General features: G+C 38.6%; 1 protein-coding gene and 1 pseudogene across 5 annotated transcripts in view; one reads left to right on the top strand and one right to left on the bottom strand.

Annotated features, from left to right (window-relative positions):
• Positions 1-17036, top strand: part of SETD2 (SET domain containing 2, histone lysine methyltransferase) — a 123021-nt gene that overhangs the window by 35201 nt on the left and 70784 nt on the right. For all 5 annotated transcript variants that reach the window (XR_006199820.1, XR_006199819.1, XR_006199821.1 and 2 more), the window contains exons 4-9: positions 1319-1450; positions 4780-4908; positions 7177-7300; positions 8271-8348; positions 10533-10630; positions 12931-13057. Coding sequence is in view for 2 of the 5 variants with exons in the window: in XM_042929138.1 (XP_042785072.1) it covers positions 1319-1450; positions 4780-4908; positions 7177-7300; positions 8271-8348; positions 10533-10630; positions 12931-13057 (688 nt within the window). In the remaining 3 variants the exon portion in view is untranslated. The remainder of the gene's footprint in view (positions 1-1318; positions 1451-4779; positions 4909-7176; positions 7301-8270; positions 8349-10532; positions 10631-12930; positions 13058-17036) is intronic.
• LOC122214278 lies at positions 2746-3916 on the bottom strand (annotated as a pseudogene).

Here is a 17036-nt window from a genome sequence, read left to right as displayed (position 1 = left end):
GTTAGACTGCCCTAATCTTAAGGAGATCTTCTTCATTTCTGATTTTTTTTTTTTTAACAAAAGAAAGTTCAACATAAAGGCCAGGAAATAATCACATTTTCACTTTTTCTTTGCAAACTCTGGCATAGGTATTTATGAACCTAACCCATTTTGAACAGTTTCCCCTTTTACTCCCAAATCAGTTAGTCTGTTGGGAAAATTTAGTCCTCTGATTATTCTGTAATACCTGATTATTCTGTAATACAGTTCTGTAAATTATACTTCATTCTTTTCTTAATCATTCAGTTTTCTTTTAAACAAGATTTTTAGAAATACAATGTTACTGAAAGATTCTCTCTGAAAGATTGAGTTAAACTCTTAATTAAAAATTACCTATTTTTAAATTTATTTTTTTAGCAACTTCGTTTCTTCCTCTGCCTTTCTTTCTTTGCTGTGTCTCAACCATTATTTGTCCATCCAGGAGGACTAATTCTTATATGTTTTGTTTGTTTACTTTGAGAGAGAGAGAGAGTGGGGGAGGGGCAGAGAGAGAGGGAGAGAGAGAGAATCCCAAGCAGGCTCTGTGTTGAGCGGGGCTCAATCTCATGACTGTGAGATCATAACCTGAGTCAAAATCAAGAGTTGGACGCTTAAGGGGTGCCTGGGTGGCTCAGTTGGTTAAGTGTCCGACTTCGGCTCAGGTCATGATCTCGTGGTCCGTGGGTTCGAGCCCCGCATCAGGCTCTGTGCTGACAGCTCAGAGCCTGGAGCCTGTTTCAGATTCTGTGTCTCCCTCTTTCTCTGACCCTCCCCTATTCATGCTGTCTCTCTCTCTGTCTCAAAAATAAATAAAATGTTAGAAAAAAAAAATTAAAAAAAAAGAAAGAGTTGGACGCTTAACTGACTGAGCCACCCAGGTACCCCCAGGAGGGCTCATTCTTAAACTTCACTTTCATCATCTGTGTTACTTTCTGATCCTCATGAGTTTTCCTGTGTTTTATTTTTCCTGAGCCCAGTAGGACAGTTGACCCTTGAAATTGCTCATAATTTGAGGTTTAATTGACTTGGACTAAGAAATGAGGGCTCAGTCCAAAATGATAGACTTGAACTCTTGTCTTCCCACTTGCCAGGGCTCACGTTGCCTCTTGTTTGTGTAACATAATTAGTGTTTTCAGTTTCACAATTGCTAGTGATTAGATGTTTTCTTCCTTTTGAATGTTTAACTTAACCAGAATCATTAAATGTGAAACTAATGAGATTTAGCACATATTTGATTGTGTACATTGTATCATTACCAGGAGATTTCTTAAACCAATTCTTATAAAATTTTATCTAATAGAAAGAAGAATAAATCACATCGGGATATTAAGCGAATGCAGTGTGAGTGTGCACCTCTTTCTAAAGATGAAAGAGCGCAAGGTGAAATAGCATGTGGGGAAGATTGTCTTAATCGTCTCCTCATGATTGAATGGTAAGTAAATTGAAATGCTCTGATTTTGCTCATTCTGTTAAATGTCCCAAAATATTAAGAATTAGTAATGAATAAAATTTAACCTTTCTTCTTTTACCTAGTATTATTTATAAGCAATAAAATCTCCTATGTATAATAGCCTTTATAAGGAGACAAATTTCCCTTGCATTATTCATTATAGTATACATTTTAAGTGCTCCGTAAAGTAGCCCTTAACCTTTTGTTTCTTGTGTTTGTCCTGAGAGGCAAATGTTGGTATTTTTTAGCTTTTACTATCAAATAAGATAAAACCCTAGCATTTCAAAAGGGTATAAAGTAAAATGTCTTCCACTTCCAAACCTCAGTCCCTCTGTTTGTAGTCTTTTCAGATAATTTTTATGCCTATACCAAAATATTTCCTCATTTTATGTATAGAAATGAAATCTTTCTATATGTACTTTTTTGAGTTTTATTCCCTCACCTTGGCCCAAACACACATGTTCTCACACACTCTCACACACTCTCATACACTCTTAATTAAATAAATTCTGGAGACCTGTTCAGTGCTACACGTGCAGACTTAGCTAAATCTTTCCCTTGGCTGCTTTATATAGTCTATTTATAGTTAACTCATAATTATTAATTTTCAAAGGTAGATATTTGCTTCTGTATTTTTCTTTCTTTTTTTAAAAAATTTTTTTGAATGTTTATTTTTGAGAGAGAGAGAGAGAGAGAGTGAACAGGAGAGGGGCAGAGAGAGAGGGAGACACAGAATCTGGAGCAGGTTCCAGGCTCTGAGCTGTCAGCACAGAGGCTGATGCAGGGTTTGAACTCATGAATGTGAGATCATGACCTGAGCCAAAGTTGGACACTTAGCTGACTGAGCCACCCAGGCGCCCCTGCTTTTGCATTTTTCTTATAAACAGTAAACATCTTTACATTGAAAAATGTGTGATTAAAATTTTTTACCAATTTTATGAAAAATTTGTTTCCTTAACATTTTTTTTAATGTTTATTTGTTTTGAGAGAGAGAGCGAGCGAGCATGCGAGTCGCGGGAGGGGCAGAGAGAGGGAAAGAGAGAATCCCAAACAGGCTCTGAGCTGTCAGTGTGTAGAGCCTGACACAGGGCTCAATCCCACAAACCGTGAGATCATGATCTGAGTCCAACCCAGGAGTTGGGCGCTTAACCAACTGAGCCATCCAGGTGCCCCAGTATCCTTATTTTTTAACATGGAAAGAATATTAAGGTGATTTATAGTGTAGATACCTTGTTTTCAGTGTTGATGAACGGTTTTCTTTCTTTTTCTTTTTTGGATTTTTTTTTTTTTTTTTTTTTAATAGAAACCACATCACTTCATTTGTTACAGCAGTAATGAGGCAATAATTCAAGAGGGTCCCAGAAAGCTTTTTCATCCACAAAATAACAGAAAGAAAAAGCACCTTCACCACTCACGCTCTTGGTTAGCTTTTTCTTTTGATCTCTGTTCCCCCACCCACAATAGTATGTTGCTTCCAGAATGGGATTCTGCCTTCGAATGTTGTATGAGTCGGGAGGCTAGTCTATCAGCTTCCCTTAAGACCGAATGGAAGTCCCTAACTTAGCTGAGAAACCTGGACAAGTCTTCTTTGATTTCAGCCTCATCCCAAGGCCCATGAATGTTTCTTTAAAAAGCTGCAGGCGAATGAGGTAGAAAGGGCAGAGACAAGAGATGGAAACCGGCAGAAGGGCAAAGAGGATGGCTCCCACAGCACTAATGGACAGCAGGCCTCCCAAGGCTGAAAATGCAAAAAGCAGTGTGACACCCATGTAGCTACGGGGAGTACATGCCTTCAGTTTCTTCTGCAACATGGGCCACAGGGCAAAAATCTGGATGGCAGAAGTCACCATGATGAAGGCATGCAGGGAACGGGGCAGGCATGAGGCAAGGCAGACAGAAGCAAAGATGGCCATGTTCAAGGACAGTGTGCTGGATACAATGGCAGCATTGGCACCATAGTCAAAGAAAATGAGGCGACCTAAAAGCATGAAGACTGACATGGCATAGATGGTGTCAGTGCTGACAGACTCCGTCAGGGTCTTCAGCACTGGGGAAGAACCGTAGGTGAAAGTAATGAAAACCAGGGCACTCTTCAAGTCAGCCCACCGGGTCCGCCCCCTCTTCTTCCATCCTTCACCTCTGTCAACGAGATCAAACAATACATAGCCAATCAGTGAAGAAGCCAGGCCAGTCCCGGAGAGCCATTGGGGGGCCAGAAGGCCCTCATCCATATACCACCAGATGAGCACAAACACACAGACACTGCACACTGCTGTATCACCACGCTCGACTCGAAGACCACAGCCCAGTATTGGTATTTCCGGGTGTAGATGTTTTTCCGGAGCTCTTCCAGGAAACACCAGTCCACGTAGTTATCGGGAAATGGCTATCGCTCGTACAAGACCTGCCACTGGCCTGCTTAGTGTCAGCTACAGGCTGGGTCCCCATTATCCTCTCCTTCAAACTCAGGCCAGCTCAGTCTCCCTCGCAGAAGTCCACGTGGTTCTTGTTCCTTACAAAGTTCTGAAATAAGACCTCTCTGGAAATCCCATGCTGGGTGGTGGCTGATACTGCACCGACCTTCCCTTGCTTTCAAAGGCAGCAACCCAGGCTAGGCCTGCAACAGATGAGTTTGTTCTCTGAGGCAGGACAGTACGGCCAAGTTCCTGCCCGCAGTTCCTAAGGCTGCGCGGCTGGGAAGGGCGGCCACCTGCCTCCTTCCCCATCCGGGGCGCCAGGGGTCGCTGAACTGTTTTCTTTCAAGGCCCAGATTTTGGTTTTGCCCATGTTCAAGTATTATGAGAACAAAACCTATACCTCAGAAAATTAAAGAGAAAGCGTTTTTGGCAATTCCTTTGTCTAAATTGAAAGTAGAGATGACATTACGCATGTAAGGAGACGTGAGACTTAGCCCTATTCTCCTAAGTTGACAGTGTAGTTCTGGTCTCTGCGTTCTTCTGACTTTCCTGCCAGCCTTGCTAAAGAGATAGGAAGTATAGGATATCTTTCTTCTCATGTTTCTCACACTTAAACTTCTAGTAGTTGTCAGGATTAGGTTCAAATTTAGCCTGGTATGCAGAGCTCTTCATCGTGTATCAACAACCTGCCTTTCCATCTTCCAGCAATCCACCTTTCTTGTCAGTCATCCTCAACTGTTTTATTCTCCTTTCCTCAGGTGGGCCTTGTTTCCTATTTCTGCACATGGGCAGGCTCTGTGGTATCTCTTTTTTTTTTTTTTTTTTTAATCCACATCCTATTTGTCATTAGAGATTCTTCTTTGAAGAATTGATTTTCTCTGTTTCTCATTTCAGTTCTTCTCGGTGTCCGAATGGGGATTATTGTTCCAATAGACGGTTTCAGAGAAAACAGCACGCAGATGTGGAAGTCATACTCACAGAAAAGAAAGGCTGGGGCTTGAGAGCTGCGAAAGACCTTCCTTCGTAAGTTATGTTGTAATCATCTTTCATTTCCTTTTTGTGTTGTTGAAAAGTTGGTTAGCTACTTTGTAGGAAGGAAAATAACGTGTCTATTATACTGAAGGTTAATAATGTTTATTGTGTAGAATGACCACCTGGTAACTAGTTTAAAAAAATTTTTTTTTCCATTTCTTTTAGGAAATTAAAAAAAGAAAACAAAAAAACTCCTCTGTCTCTGTATATGAAGAGCATTTTGTCATCTGTGACATTTGGACCAGATAGGTCCTTCTTTGTATGACAGTTACTTTTCGTTTAATTCCAAGCAGTTACCAGTGTTTGCTGTAGACCCCCAGAATCACTATGAAACTGTAAGGATTTGGGACAGAATTGATTAGTTAGTTTACATAAAACTGAGTTGGAGAGGGGGTGCCTGGGTGGCTTAGTCGATTGTCTGACTCTTGATTTTGGCTTAGGTCATGATCCCAGCGTCGTGGGATTGAGCCCTGTATTGGGCTCTGTACTGAGTGTGGAGCCTGGTTGGGAGTCTCTCTCTCCTTCTCTTCCTCTCCCCTCCTTGTGCTCTCTTTTTCTCTCTCTCTAAAATTAAAAAATAGTAATAATTAAATAGATAAATCTTGGAGTAAGAGGGGAAGAGAGTATCTGAGATGATTGAGGTAGGGATTAAAAACAATAAACATTTATTGAATGAGTAAATGTTGCTTTCTACCTAATTCCTGTAACTTTTTTGTACATAATGCCATAAAAGGGTCACTTTATTTTCTACCATATTTAGTGTTTACTTTAAACAGTAAGTTTTTTATGGAAAGCATATTTAAGTATCATGAAAGATGAGTACCTTTTTCTTTAAATATATACAGATTACATGTGTTTATGATTGAAAAAGTTTTAAATATGTAAAAGGAGTAAAGGAAGAAAATAAAACTGTTTCTTAAAGCTTTCTTAAGCTCCTCACGAAGAACCCTCCTTTGGTAAAATACCCTAGACTGGATATTTTCAGGTTTCCCATATTTTCCTACTCCTTAATTTCCATATGCTCATTAGCATAGTAGTGCTGGTTTCATAAATTTTTAGTTCAAAACTGTGTAGATGTTCACGAAGAGAGTATTCATGCCCATTGAACAGGGACATTGTCCGATATACATAGGATGAGGAGGTCTTTGGAACAAATCTGCCAGTTAGTGTTAAATATCATGACATTCTCTCTCTATATTATACCTGTTTCTTCTCTACTGAAGATACTAAATAACTGAGGAAAGACCGGTCAGGGGTGGAAGGAACTTGAAAGAAGCCAAGGAGAGAGATTAATCATAATTACTGATAAATGCTAGAAAAAACTCACAGAGAATGCAGTCAGAGAAAAGATGGGTTTATAAATTTTTTTAAGTTTATTTAAGAGCGAGAAAGAGCAGAGAGAAGGGGAGAGAACAGAATCCCAAGCAGGCTCTGCACTGCCAGTGTGGAACCTGATATTGGGCTTGAACTCACGAACCTGTGAGATCGTGACTTGGGCTGAAATTAAGAGTTGGATGCTTAACCAACTGAGCCATCCACGTGCCTCAGGAGAAAAGATCTGCTTGACTTTTGACATCATTAGAGGTCTTTGAATAAAGACAGTAGAAGGGCCGCTGTATGTATGTATGTATGTATATATGTATTTATTTTAACGTTTATTTATTTTTGAGATAGAGACAGAGTATGAACGGGGGAGGGGCAGAGAGAGAGGGAGACACAGAATCGGAAGCAGGCTCCAGGCTCTGAGCCATCAGCCCAGAGCCCGATGCGGGGCTCGAACCCACGGACCGCGAGATCATGACCTGAGCTGAAGTCGGACGCTTAACCGACTGAGCCACCCAGGCGCCCCATGGCTGCTGTATTTAAATTATCTTCTTTTTTCTTAGAACATAAAGCCTCTAATATTTCAGTGCCTCCTGATTTCTTCAGAGCTGTTTCTCAGCTGTGAATCACTGTTTTCATGGCATTGTAAACCAGATTTGAGTGTTTGTTTTAATATCTAGTTAGAGCAAGGATACACGTTTTGATAGTATGTATAAATGTAAAAGCATCTTAGAATCAACATTTTTTAAAAAGTATTAGGAAGGAGAAAACCTCAGTTAGATGTTAGGTACTTTACGTATATTTTAATTATATCTTGTATAAGACCGTATTTATTCTTTTCAATATTTCCTTAAATCTATTTTTTTGCATAGATGTATGTGTTTTCCATACAGCTCCTAGGCAGGAAGTGCTATTGTTTCCCTTTTGTTTTGCCAGGAACACCTTTGTCCTGGAATATTGTGGAGAGGTACTTGATCATAAAGAGTTTAAAGCCCGGGTAAAGGAGTATGCACGAAACAAAAACATCCACTACTATTTCATGGCCCTGAAGAATGATGAGGTGAGCGGACGAATGTATTTGCTTTGAAACAGATCTGGAAATTGTTGAGTTTGGAAGGGTCATTGATACAGACTGATCTTGAAAATATATTAAGTGACAAAAAAGAGGGACAGAATAGTATATATATATATAGCTTTTCTTTACAAAAAGGAGAGAGGGAGATGTTTTTGTTTACAAAAAGGGAGAGGGAGATGTTTACATATACATGTAAATGTAAACCTATGAGCTTCATATTACAACTCTTAAAAATTACTGATACCCCTAGAAGAGATTTTTTAATGTGGGTTATATTTGTCAATACTTACATAAAAATTAAAGCTGAAAAATTGAAAAATATTTGTTAAATCACTTTAAAGTAACAAGTCAATTATATGTTGACATAAGCAACATGTTTTTATGAAAATAATTTTCAAAATATTTTTGTTTTAGTGAGGAGTGCAACTGTTTTACATTTTTACAAATCTCTTTAATGTCTTGTGTGATAAATTTTAGCTAGATTCTTATATCTGTCTCTACATTCAGTCCTGGAAAACCTATTTCTAGATCCTGCCCCAGACTTGCTGAATCTAATAACTCTGGTGGTGGGTCCAGCAGGAGTTTTAACATGCTCTCCAGGGAATTCAGATACACATTCAAGTTTGAGAGATCCTGCACTGTGGTGTAACATGCACTTTAAAATGGAGTTTTATACACATGGAGTGAGATTGGAATATAAGAGGATGTTAGAAGTAGCTAAAAGTAAATGGAAGAGACATTGATAGATATGGAGATCGTTTTGCCTGTAAGATGTTTATAGTTAGCAGATGTCCCAGAGGAAGTAGTTAGATATTTGTCACTTGGATGTGTCTGTATGTGAAAGAGGAGGCGGGGTTGGGCATGCAGATCTTACATTTGCCTGATGCCTTTCCTTTGCAAAATATATGTATATTTTAGGTCTCATTTTTATCTCTTAAATGATCCTTTTCCCTAGATAATAGATGCCACTCAGAAAGGAAACTGCTCTCGTTTCATGAATCACAGCTGTGAACCAAACTGTGAGACTCAAAAAGTAAGTTGAGGTAGATTTAGAAGTTTGGATCTTTGTTCAAGATTGATGTTGTATTAATTTTAGATTCCATATCAAGGCTTCCCATGGATTTTATTTTTAAATCATTTTAATTGTTTTTTTCCTATTGTTAAAAATCTTATTTTGAATTAAGTTCAGATTTATAAAATAATAGTGCAGAAACAGTACAGAGTTCCATATATCATCCTTCACCTAGCTTCCTCAAAGGTTCACATTGTAAATAGCCATTATACAGTTATCCAGTCCAGGAAGTACTGTTAACTATTAACTAATCTAAAGTCTTTATTCATATTTTGCCATCTGTCATTTTTCTGGACTAGCATCCAGTCCAGGAACTCCCATTGCATTTAATTGTCACCTCTCTTTGCCCATAAGTTTTAACTATTATTTCAAAGGTGCCAAAATACAAAACTAAAATTGAATTCTGATGAAGTCCAGTGTGTACTATTCTATTCAGATTTTTATCAGCTCTTAATCCAGGTGCCAAATTTGGCTGCTTTAATAATGTAAGGGGGGCTGAATGGCCACAGATAAGAGAGATCGTATATCATGTACATGGAGTGACACTGCTTCTCCTCAACAAGGCCAGACTCTGGGTCATGGCTCTCTCTTTGTCCCTGTGCCTGGCACATAGTTGATGCTTGATACATTCATTTATTGAATTTGGTAAAACATTTTGAGATAATTTTAGTACTCTCTCTAATTTGTGTTTTGATCTTAGATTTAAAAAAAAAATACACACACACACACACAAACGTTAGAACATTGGTTCTTTCTTAGACTAAGAAGGCTATGGACCCACACCCTAGAAAAGTAGTATTAATGGTTTCCTCTCATATTAAAATAGTGCTTTCAGGGGCGCCTGGGTGGCTCAGTCGGTTAAGCGTCCGACTTCGGCTCAGGTCATGATCTCGCGGTCCATGAGTTTAAGCCCCGCATCGGGCTCTGTGCTGACAGCTCAGAGCCTGGGGCCTGTTTCAGATTCTGTGTCTCCCTCTCTCTCTGACCCTCCCCCGTTCATGCTCTGTCTCTCCCTGTCCCATAAATAAACATTAAAAAAAATTAAAAAAAAAAAAAATAGTGCTTTCAGGGCGCCTGGGTGACTCAGTCGGTTAAGCGTCCGATTTCGGCTCAGGTCATGATCTCGTGGTCTGTGAGTTCGAGCCCCGCGTCGGGCTCTGTGCTGACAGCTCAGAGCCCGGAGCCTGTTTCAGATTCTGTGTCTCCCTCTCTCTCTGACCCTCCCCCGTTCATGCTCTTGTCTCTCTCTGTCTCAAAAAATAAGTAAACGTAAATAAATAAATAAATAAATAAATAAATAAATAAATAGTGCTTTCAACTCCTGGATATTTTTTTTTGTCCTTTTGACCTGTATACTAATAGATCTTAGATACGGCTCTTCTGGGAGCCAAGCCATATAACGAATAGGAGAACACACTCCATGATCATTTTATGTAAGTTCTGTTTTAGTTTTGTCTGCATCTGGTGGCCATGTGTCTACCTGTGAGATTTCCACTTGTACTGTGTCCCTTCATCTCTTTAAGTCTGGGGGTTTTCATCAGTAATGTGCTCAAAAGATCGAACAGGAGCTCTGCAGTCGAGTTACGTCTTAACATGTTCTGGAACCACAAGTTCTAACTCCTGTGTATTTACTCCCATTTTAATTCTTGAGTTTTATGCAGTTGTTGTCATGCTTTCCTTCCCTTTCCCTATACTCAGTCATAGGACCATTGCTTTATGAAATTAAACATTTGGCATCATTCTTTCCCTGGTTCCATGCCTCACCTTATCTTGGAATATAGTTACTTTTAACATAATAATATGAATTTGCCAGTAACAGTCAATGACACCAAGCATTCCCTATCTGCTTATTTTTAGTACAAGTGAATATTTACTGTGTGGAAATGTGTATTAAGACAGGTATAAGTAGCAGTTACTTTTATTAGAGACAAATTATAGGTGATACTCAACCTGGTAGTTTATTAAATAAGATTAACACTTAAATATGGTAGTTTACTTCAAGAAAAAAGTTTCCTATTTGCTATTTGGTAAAGTCTTCTTAATTGTCAAAAGAGGCTCATGCATTATTAAGGCAAATGATCTTTAAAGAAAAACACACAGATTAATCGGTTACAAATTTCTTTTCTTTTAAAAACAACTTCTCAGTGGACTGTGAACGGACAACTGAGGGTCGGGTTTTTTACCACCAAACTAGTTCCTTCAGGCTCGGAGTTAACATTTGATTATCAGTTCCAAAGATATGGGTGAGTATTGTTTTTATTCTGTTTCGCTGCTTCTGGTGGGGAAATGGACTGTTCAGATACAGAGACATAAAACTTTGATATGAATTACTAAGAAGTTATATGGGGATGCCTGGGTGGCTCAGTTGGTTAAGCATCTGACTTCGCCTCAGGTCATGATCTCGTGGTTTGTGAGTTTGAGCCCCACACCGGGCTCTGTGCTGACAGCTCAGAGCCTAGAGCCTGCTTCGGATTCTGTGTCTCCCTCTCTCTCTGCCCCTCCCCCACTCACGCTCTGTCTCAAAAATGAATAAAGGTTAAAAAGAAAAAAAGTTATATGTACCACCAGTTCTTTACTTTTTCAGTTTTCTGTGTTTTTTCCTACTGTGACATTTCCAGCCATTAAAGGATTTGTACAGGAACTCCATAATTTTCTTCTGAATTTCATGCTGTCTTATTTATATATTTATGTTTCTTAAGTAATTAGAAAACCCTTTAAATTTTGGAAATGTCTACAGTGTGTGTATAAGTGTGTATTTATCTGTCAGTTATCAACTCATGACTAATCTTTTCTCATCTGTACCACATTGTACTATGAAAAATAATTTACTAGTTCTTTTGAACCAAAATAATAACTGATACAATAACAATGAATACCCCTAGCATCTATATTGTGGTTTCACAGAATCCCACTAAAAGGAACAGGGTTCCTTGGAGAAGTGTCTGATTTCAAGTTAAGACAGGAATTAGACAAGGTGATTTTGGTTTATTTTGTCATACCAGAAAACCAGTTATGAAAGATTAGGAGATTCTTGTCAAAGGGTCCCAGGAGCTAGCTTTAATAGGCTCTCAAAACAGTGGGAGAAGGGTGCCTGGGTGGCTCAGTCGGTTGACTTTGGCTCAGGTCACGATCTTGTGGTTTGTGAGTTCGAGCCCCACAAGGGGCTCCCTGCTGTCAGCGTTGAGCCTGCTTTGAATCCTCTGTCCCCTTCTCTCTCTTCCCCTTCCCTGCTCGTGCTGTTTCTCTCTCAAAAATAAGTAAACATTAACAAAAAACAACAACAGTGGGAGAGTTTTCATTAACACTTAAGCATTGAAAGGATAATAACTGCAGTGGTTTGAAACGTATGATGTAAAAACCATGAGATTTAATGATACTTTAAAAATAAAACTGCATTAGTCGTAATAGAAGGGAACCAATTCATGATTTTTATAAAGTAGCTTAAAAGTCAGAAAAGGGGAAAAAAAATCAAACACTTATCCTGCTTTCCCCAAGTGAATTCTACTTCAGGTTAAACCAAATAGTTGATGAGAGGAAGTTCTTCTTTTGGAGGTTATTTCGTGCTAATGAATGAAGTAGTAATGGTATCACCATGTTGCGTAACCTCGTGAACTAATGCATCTAGGCAGTGGCCTAGCATTCCGCAGATGAGTGCAGACCCAGGTTCTGTGTACAGCTCCATGCTTTCTCCCTCTTACTTTTGCACTGTCCTATTTGAAGGAAGGAAAACTGGAAATCAGGTGCTGTTTGTGATTCCCTGCTCTATTTATTGAATAATTTATTTTTATGCTTTTGATTGCTACCATCATAAATTAAATCTATCAGTTTCCTTTTGGTATAGTTCTTCTTGCTTTTCTCAGGTAGTTGTGATCGCAGAATAAATAAATGGCCATGGTGGTTTGTACCCAGGCCTGTAGAGTTAGGCCTGTGTTGTTTCTACCACTTTTCCTGAACTCCACAGTTATATTTACTTATTACTATATTTCTTATTAGAGTCTCATCCTTAAGTGGTGATAACTTTTAATAATCATGTGCTTCCTTTTAAGTATCCTGTACATATTGAATTTCGTATCTGTGTACATCTATTTGTAAGAATATATTTGTTGTTCTTGGTGCCAGTTAAATATTTACATATGAGAGATGTTGAACTATTTAAGCAGTTTTGTTCTTAGCTCAATATATATACGATCTCTTATTTTTATACATTTTACACATGTCTACCTTTATATATCTCTTTATGCACATATAAGTATAAAAATCCTTAATTTTTATACATGAGTAGGTACTCATAAAATGGAGAAATTACTCATTAACTTCTTGGCTAATTTTGTCTAGCTAATAAAGGAGGATTAGAAAAAGAATATTTTTTTAAGAGCAGTTTTCAGGCATTTCCATTAAATGGTATTAGGTTTGTTGGAGTCTTTTAAAATAATTGTTTTTTAGGCTGAATTGATTTCTTTCTTGTATGTGATTGTTAGGTTGTTGACATTTTTATGTGGTGTACTTTCACGTAACTGACATCTTTCCTATGTTCCTTGAACAGAAAAGAAGCTCAGAAATGTTTCTGTGGGTCAGCTAATTGCCGAGGTTACCTGGGAGGAGAGAATAGAGTCAGTATCAGAGCAGCAGGAGGAAAAATGAAGAAGGAGCGATCTCGTAAGAAGGATTCAGTAAGTGTTTCTTTCATCCCTTTTTTTTCAACTTTTACCATATACCTTTAAAGGAGGGAGGTAGCTTTTCTGATTAAAATTTGAACAGCCAAACAACAGAGAAATTCAGAATCAGAGGAGACCATTAGAGAAAGAAGTATGGTTGTTTTTTTTTTTTTTTTTTTTTTTTAATGTTTGTTTATTTTTGAGAGAGAGAATGCGAGCAAGTACAAGCATGAGAGGGGCAGAGAGAGGGAGAGAATCCCAAGCAGGTTCCATGCTGTCAGCGCAGAGCTTGACAAAGGGCTTCAGTCCTATGAACTGTGAGACCATGACCTGAGCCGAAATCAAGAGTTGGATGCTTAACCCACTGAACCACCCAGGTGGCCCTGGTTGCTGTTTTTATTTCAGGTTCATAGAGATTAGAATTAGGTGTTGCTAAGAACTACTGAAGTCATATTGAAAACAATGGACTGATAGTTTTTTTGGAGCCTGTAAAACTCCTAATCCTAAGTACAAATAAGATGTTCATCTATTAATTTACTTAAGTCTGATCTACATTCCTAGTCTTTTAATGTTGGTTTGTTTTTTGTTTGGAACTCTTAAAGTTTGCAAGTGTTCTTACAATCTCTGAAAACCCTCTTTGGAGGGGTATAAGGTGAGTTTTGAGAGGTAATAGGCAACCCAGGAGTGAAAATGAAATAGTGAAAATGGTCTTTTTTTAAAATGGTGATTGATAACCTTTTTTCTACCCCAGCTCACCTCAGTTACTATGGAGGAAGGAGCTATCTTGTTAATCAAGGGACTCTTAACTGGGACAAGAGCTTCACGTTAAAAAAAAAAACAAACACCTTTTTTCTGAGGATCCCTTCACCAGAATAGCGTTTCTCAGCCTCTGAATCACCTGGCAGGGTCCATTGTGAAAAAGCGCATTTCTGGGTCCATCCTCAGACCTGTGAATCTTAACGGGGGTGCGGGGGGCGGGGGGGGACTGAGGGGGTTAGCAAATTCCCCTGTGATTCTTTGGCAGTTAGCTCATGCCTGAGCTTTTCAGGAACTAATACATTAAGAATTATAAATGCTTAAGTTACATATAAATTAGTGTTTAGATGAGTAGATAGAAGATGTATAGGGTGAGGGGATAAAAGTATAATTGCTAAAAGGTGATGTCATTAAGCCCAAATTAAATTCTGTAAGAACCAAAAAGCATTGGAAAGGGCAGTTGAAAAAAAAGGCCATTTAAAAAGTGCCAAAAAGGAAACCTTCAACAAATGGCCATGGTGGTAGACCACCCAAGACGAACACATGTTCTTTTGAGCATTGTGTGTGCTTCTGCTCTGTTTTTGGAGAGCATATACTCTGTAGCAGTGTGCCAGACACTCAGCTCAGCTTTTTTTTTTTTTTTTTTAACATTTATTTATTTTTGAGACAGAGAGAGAGAGAGCATGAACAGGGAGGGTCAGAGAAAGAGGGAGACACTGAATCTGAAACAGGCTCCAGGCTCTGAGCTGTCAGCACAGAGCCCGATGCGGGGCTCGAACCCACAGACTGTGAGATCATGACCTGAGCCGAAGTCGGACGTTTAACCGACTGAGCCACCTAGGCGCCCCTCAGCTCAGCTTTTGACACATGACTCATTTAATTCTCATAGCAAGCCTTGAAATTAGGTGCAAGGATTTTACAGATGAGAACACTGAGGCATCATCCAGTAGGTGATGGAAATGAACTAGTCTAGCTCTGGTCTCTGCTCTTGACCATTGTGTTGCACTGCAAATTGTAGAGAATAATTCTATCCTCTCCCAACTTGGTGACCATTGTGGTCGGTCATAACAGCCAACATTTCTGCATTTTAAAACTTATTAAGTTGTTTTGTATAGGATTTTAGAAATGGTATAATATGTACATTTCTGCAATTTGCTTTTTTTTACTCTTATTTTAAAATTTGATCCACATTGACTTCTATATAAACATATTAAAAAAATTTTTTTTAATGTTTGTTTATTTTTGAGAGAGAGACAGAGCACGAGCGGGGGAGGGGCAGAGAAAGAGGGAGACACAGAATCCGATGCAGGTTCCAGGCTCTGAGCTGTCAGCACACACAATACATGATCTTGAGATCATCACCTGAGCCAAAGTCAGAGGCTTACTGATTGAGCCACCCAAGTGCCCCTATATATATAAACATATTTTTAACTGCTGTAAAGTTTTTCATCATGTAACAGTTTATATATAGCCCTCCTAATGGACACTAGTGTTTTGTTTATTTTTTAATGTGTATTTTTGAGAGAGAGAGAGAGAGACAGACAGGGTGTGAGCAAGGGAGGGGCGCAGAGAGAGAGAGGGAGACACAGAATCCGAAGCAGGCTCTGGGCTTTGAGCTGTCAGCACAGAGCCCGATGTGGGCCTTGAACCCATGAACCATGAGATCGTGACCTGAGCTGAAGTCAGATGCTCAACCGACTAAGCCACACAGGCTCCCCTGGACACTAGTGTTTTTAAGCTTTTCTCTTAATGTCATAATTTGTATCTATATATGTCTCTTCTGCACATGTTTCTTTAAGGTGTATCCATGGAAGTGGTGTCACTAGGTCATAGCCTATTAGGCTTCTTGACTTGAGTATTGCAGGAAACTTTTCTCTCAACTTTGTTAAGGTTGCTTTTATTTTTAACTTATAATTGATAGTTTGTCAGAGCAGGCTCAAAATAGTCATTAAACATGTTGACCTATGTTAAAATCTCCATAAAAACTTCCCTTTGGCTATTTCCTGTTCTCAAAACTTACAGAATAAACTTTTTTTTTTTTTAATTTTATTGTTGGTGGGGAGTGTCCTTGTAATATGATGGTTTCTTAGGCAGTGTTATACCTCCATCATACCAATATCAGATGGCTTTCTATCTGATAAGATTCAAGAACAATCCCAAGGCACCAAAGTGTAGACATTCCTTTTCTTTGCTTATTTTTATTCTGGTAATGTTGTGTCCCATATCAGTATAGGCCTTGGTATTCTAGATGGAATTTGGTGTAGCATGAATCTAGTCATTGTGGATTGCTCCAGCTATGAATTTGAAGTTACTCTGGAACAAGAATGATTTGGATAAAATTTTGCCCTGATAGAGGAATGAGTCTGAGTTCCGTAGAGGGGTTCTTTGCCCTGGCTGTAATGAAGAGTTGAACTCAAGTTAATTTTACTTGGATTGTCTCCTACTGAAAATCCCTTCTGCATGCCTAGATTCTGAATTACAGTCAGCTACAGTCTTGGGAATTCTTTTGGGTAGAGGAGGCCATGGAAGGGATAAGATAGCACAGTTTAAAATATAGTTTTGATTATTGTAACTATTAACAAGAATATGTTAATAGCATTATAGTCTGCATCCCCATATTATCCCTTGATTGGTAAACATTTTTTTTTAATTGATCTTATGATTGCATCTCTATACAGCGTATCTCCTTAACAAAACTATAAGCTTTTCCAGTTGAAGGTGATAGTTTTTTGGGGGGATGTCACAAATCAGGTAATTAAATACTTAGCAGATGGAGGTATAATAATTCCCTATTACCTGATGATATTTGTAGTTTGTAAAGTACAAACAGTAAATAGTCTGAATCTTCCCTTAGTCTCTTTTGTTTAAATTTGCGAAACAAATTAATGATAACCAGTGTACACAGTAAGAGGGCAAGAAGACGCCTAAGAGAGGAAATATTTGCCTTCAACACAAAAAAAAACACACAAGCACTAATAACCAGAGTGTATAGAGAGCTGCTACTAATCACTAAGGAAAAAGCCAACACAAAAGAAAAATAGACAACATCCAGACACTTCACTAATCCCAATAGCTAATAAACATAGAGAGATGTTCAACCTCATTAATTATCAGGGGAATATCAATTAAAACTATCAGATGTCATTTATATACTCATCAGATTGGTAAAAAGTCTGATGACTCCTAGGAACAGGAGATCTCCTGCACTGCTGGTGGGGGTGTAAATGGGTGCAACCAC

The sequence above is a fragment of the Panthera leo genome, chromosome A2 (assembly GCF_018350215.1).
Source record: "Panthera leo isolate Ple1 chromosome A2, P.leo_Ple1_pat1.1, whole genome shotgun sequence".
NCBI classification, from domain to species: domain Eukaryota; kingdom Metazoa; phylum Chordata; class Mammalia; order Carnivora; family Felidae; genus Panthera; species Panthera leo.
The sequence above is the reverse complement of the archived record's forward strand: the minus strand, read 5'-3'. Positions and strand labels throughout refer to the sequence as shown.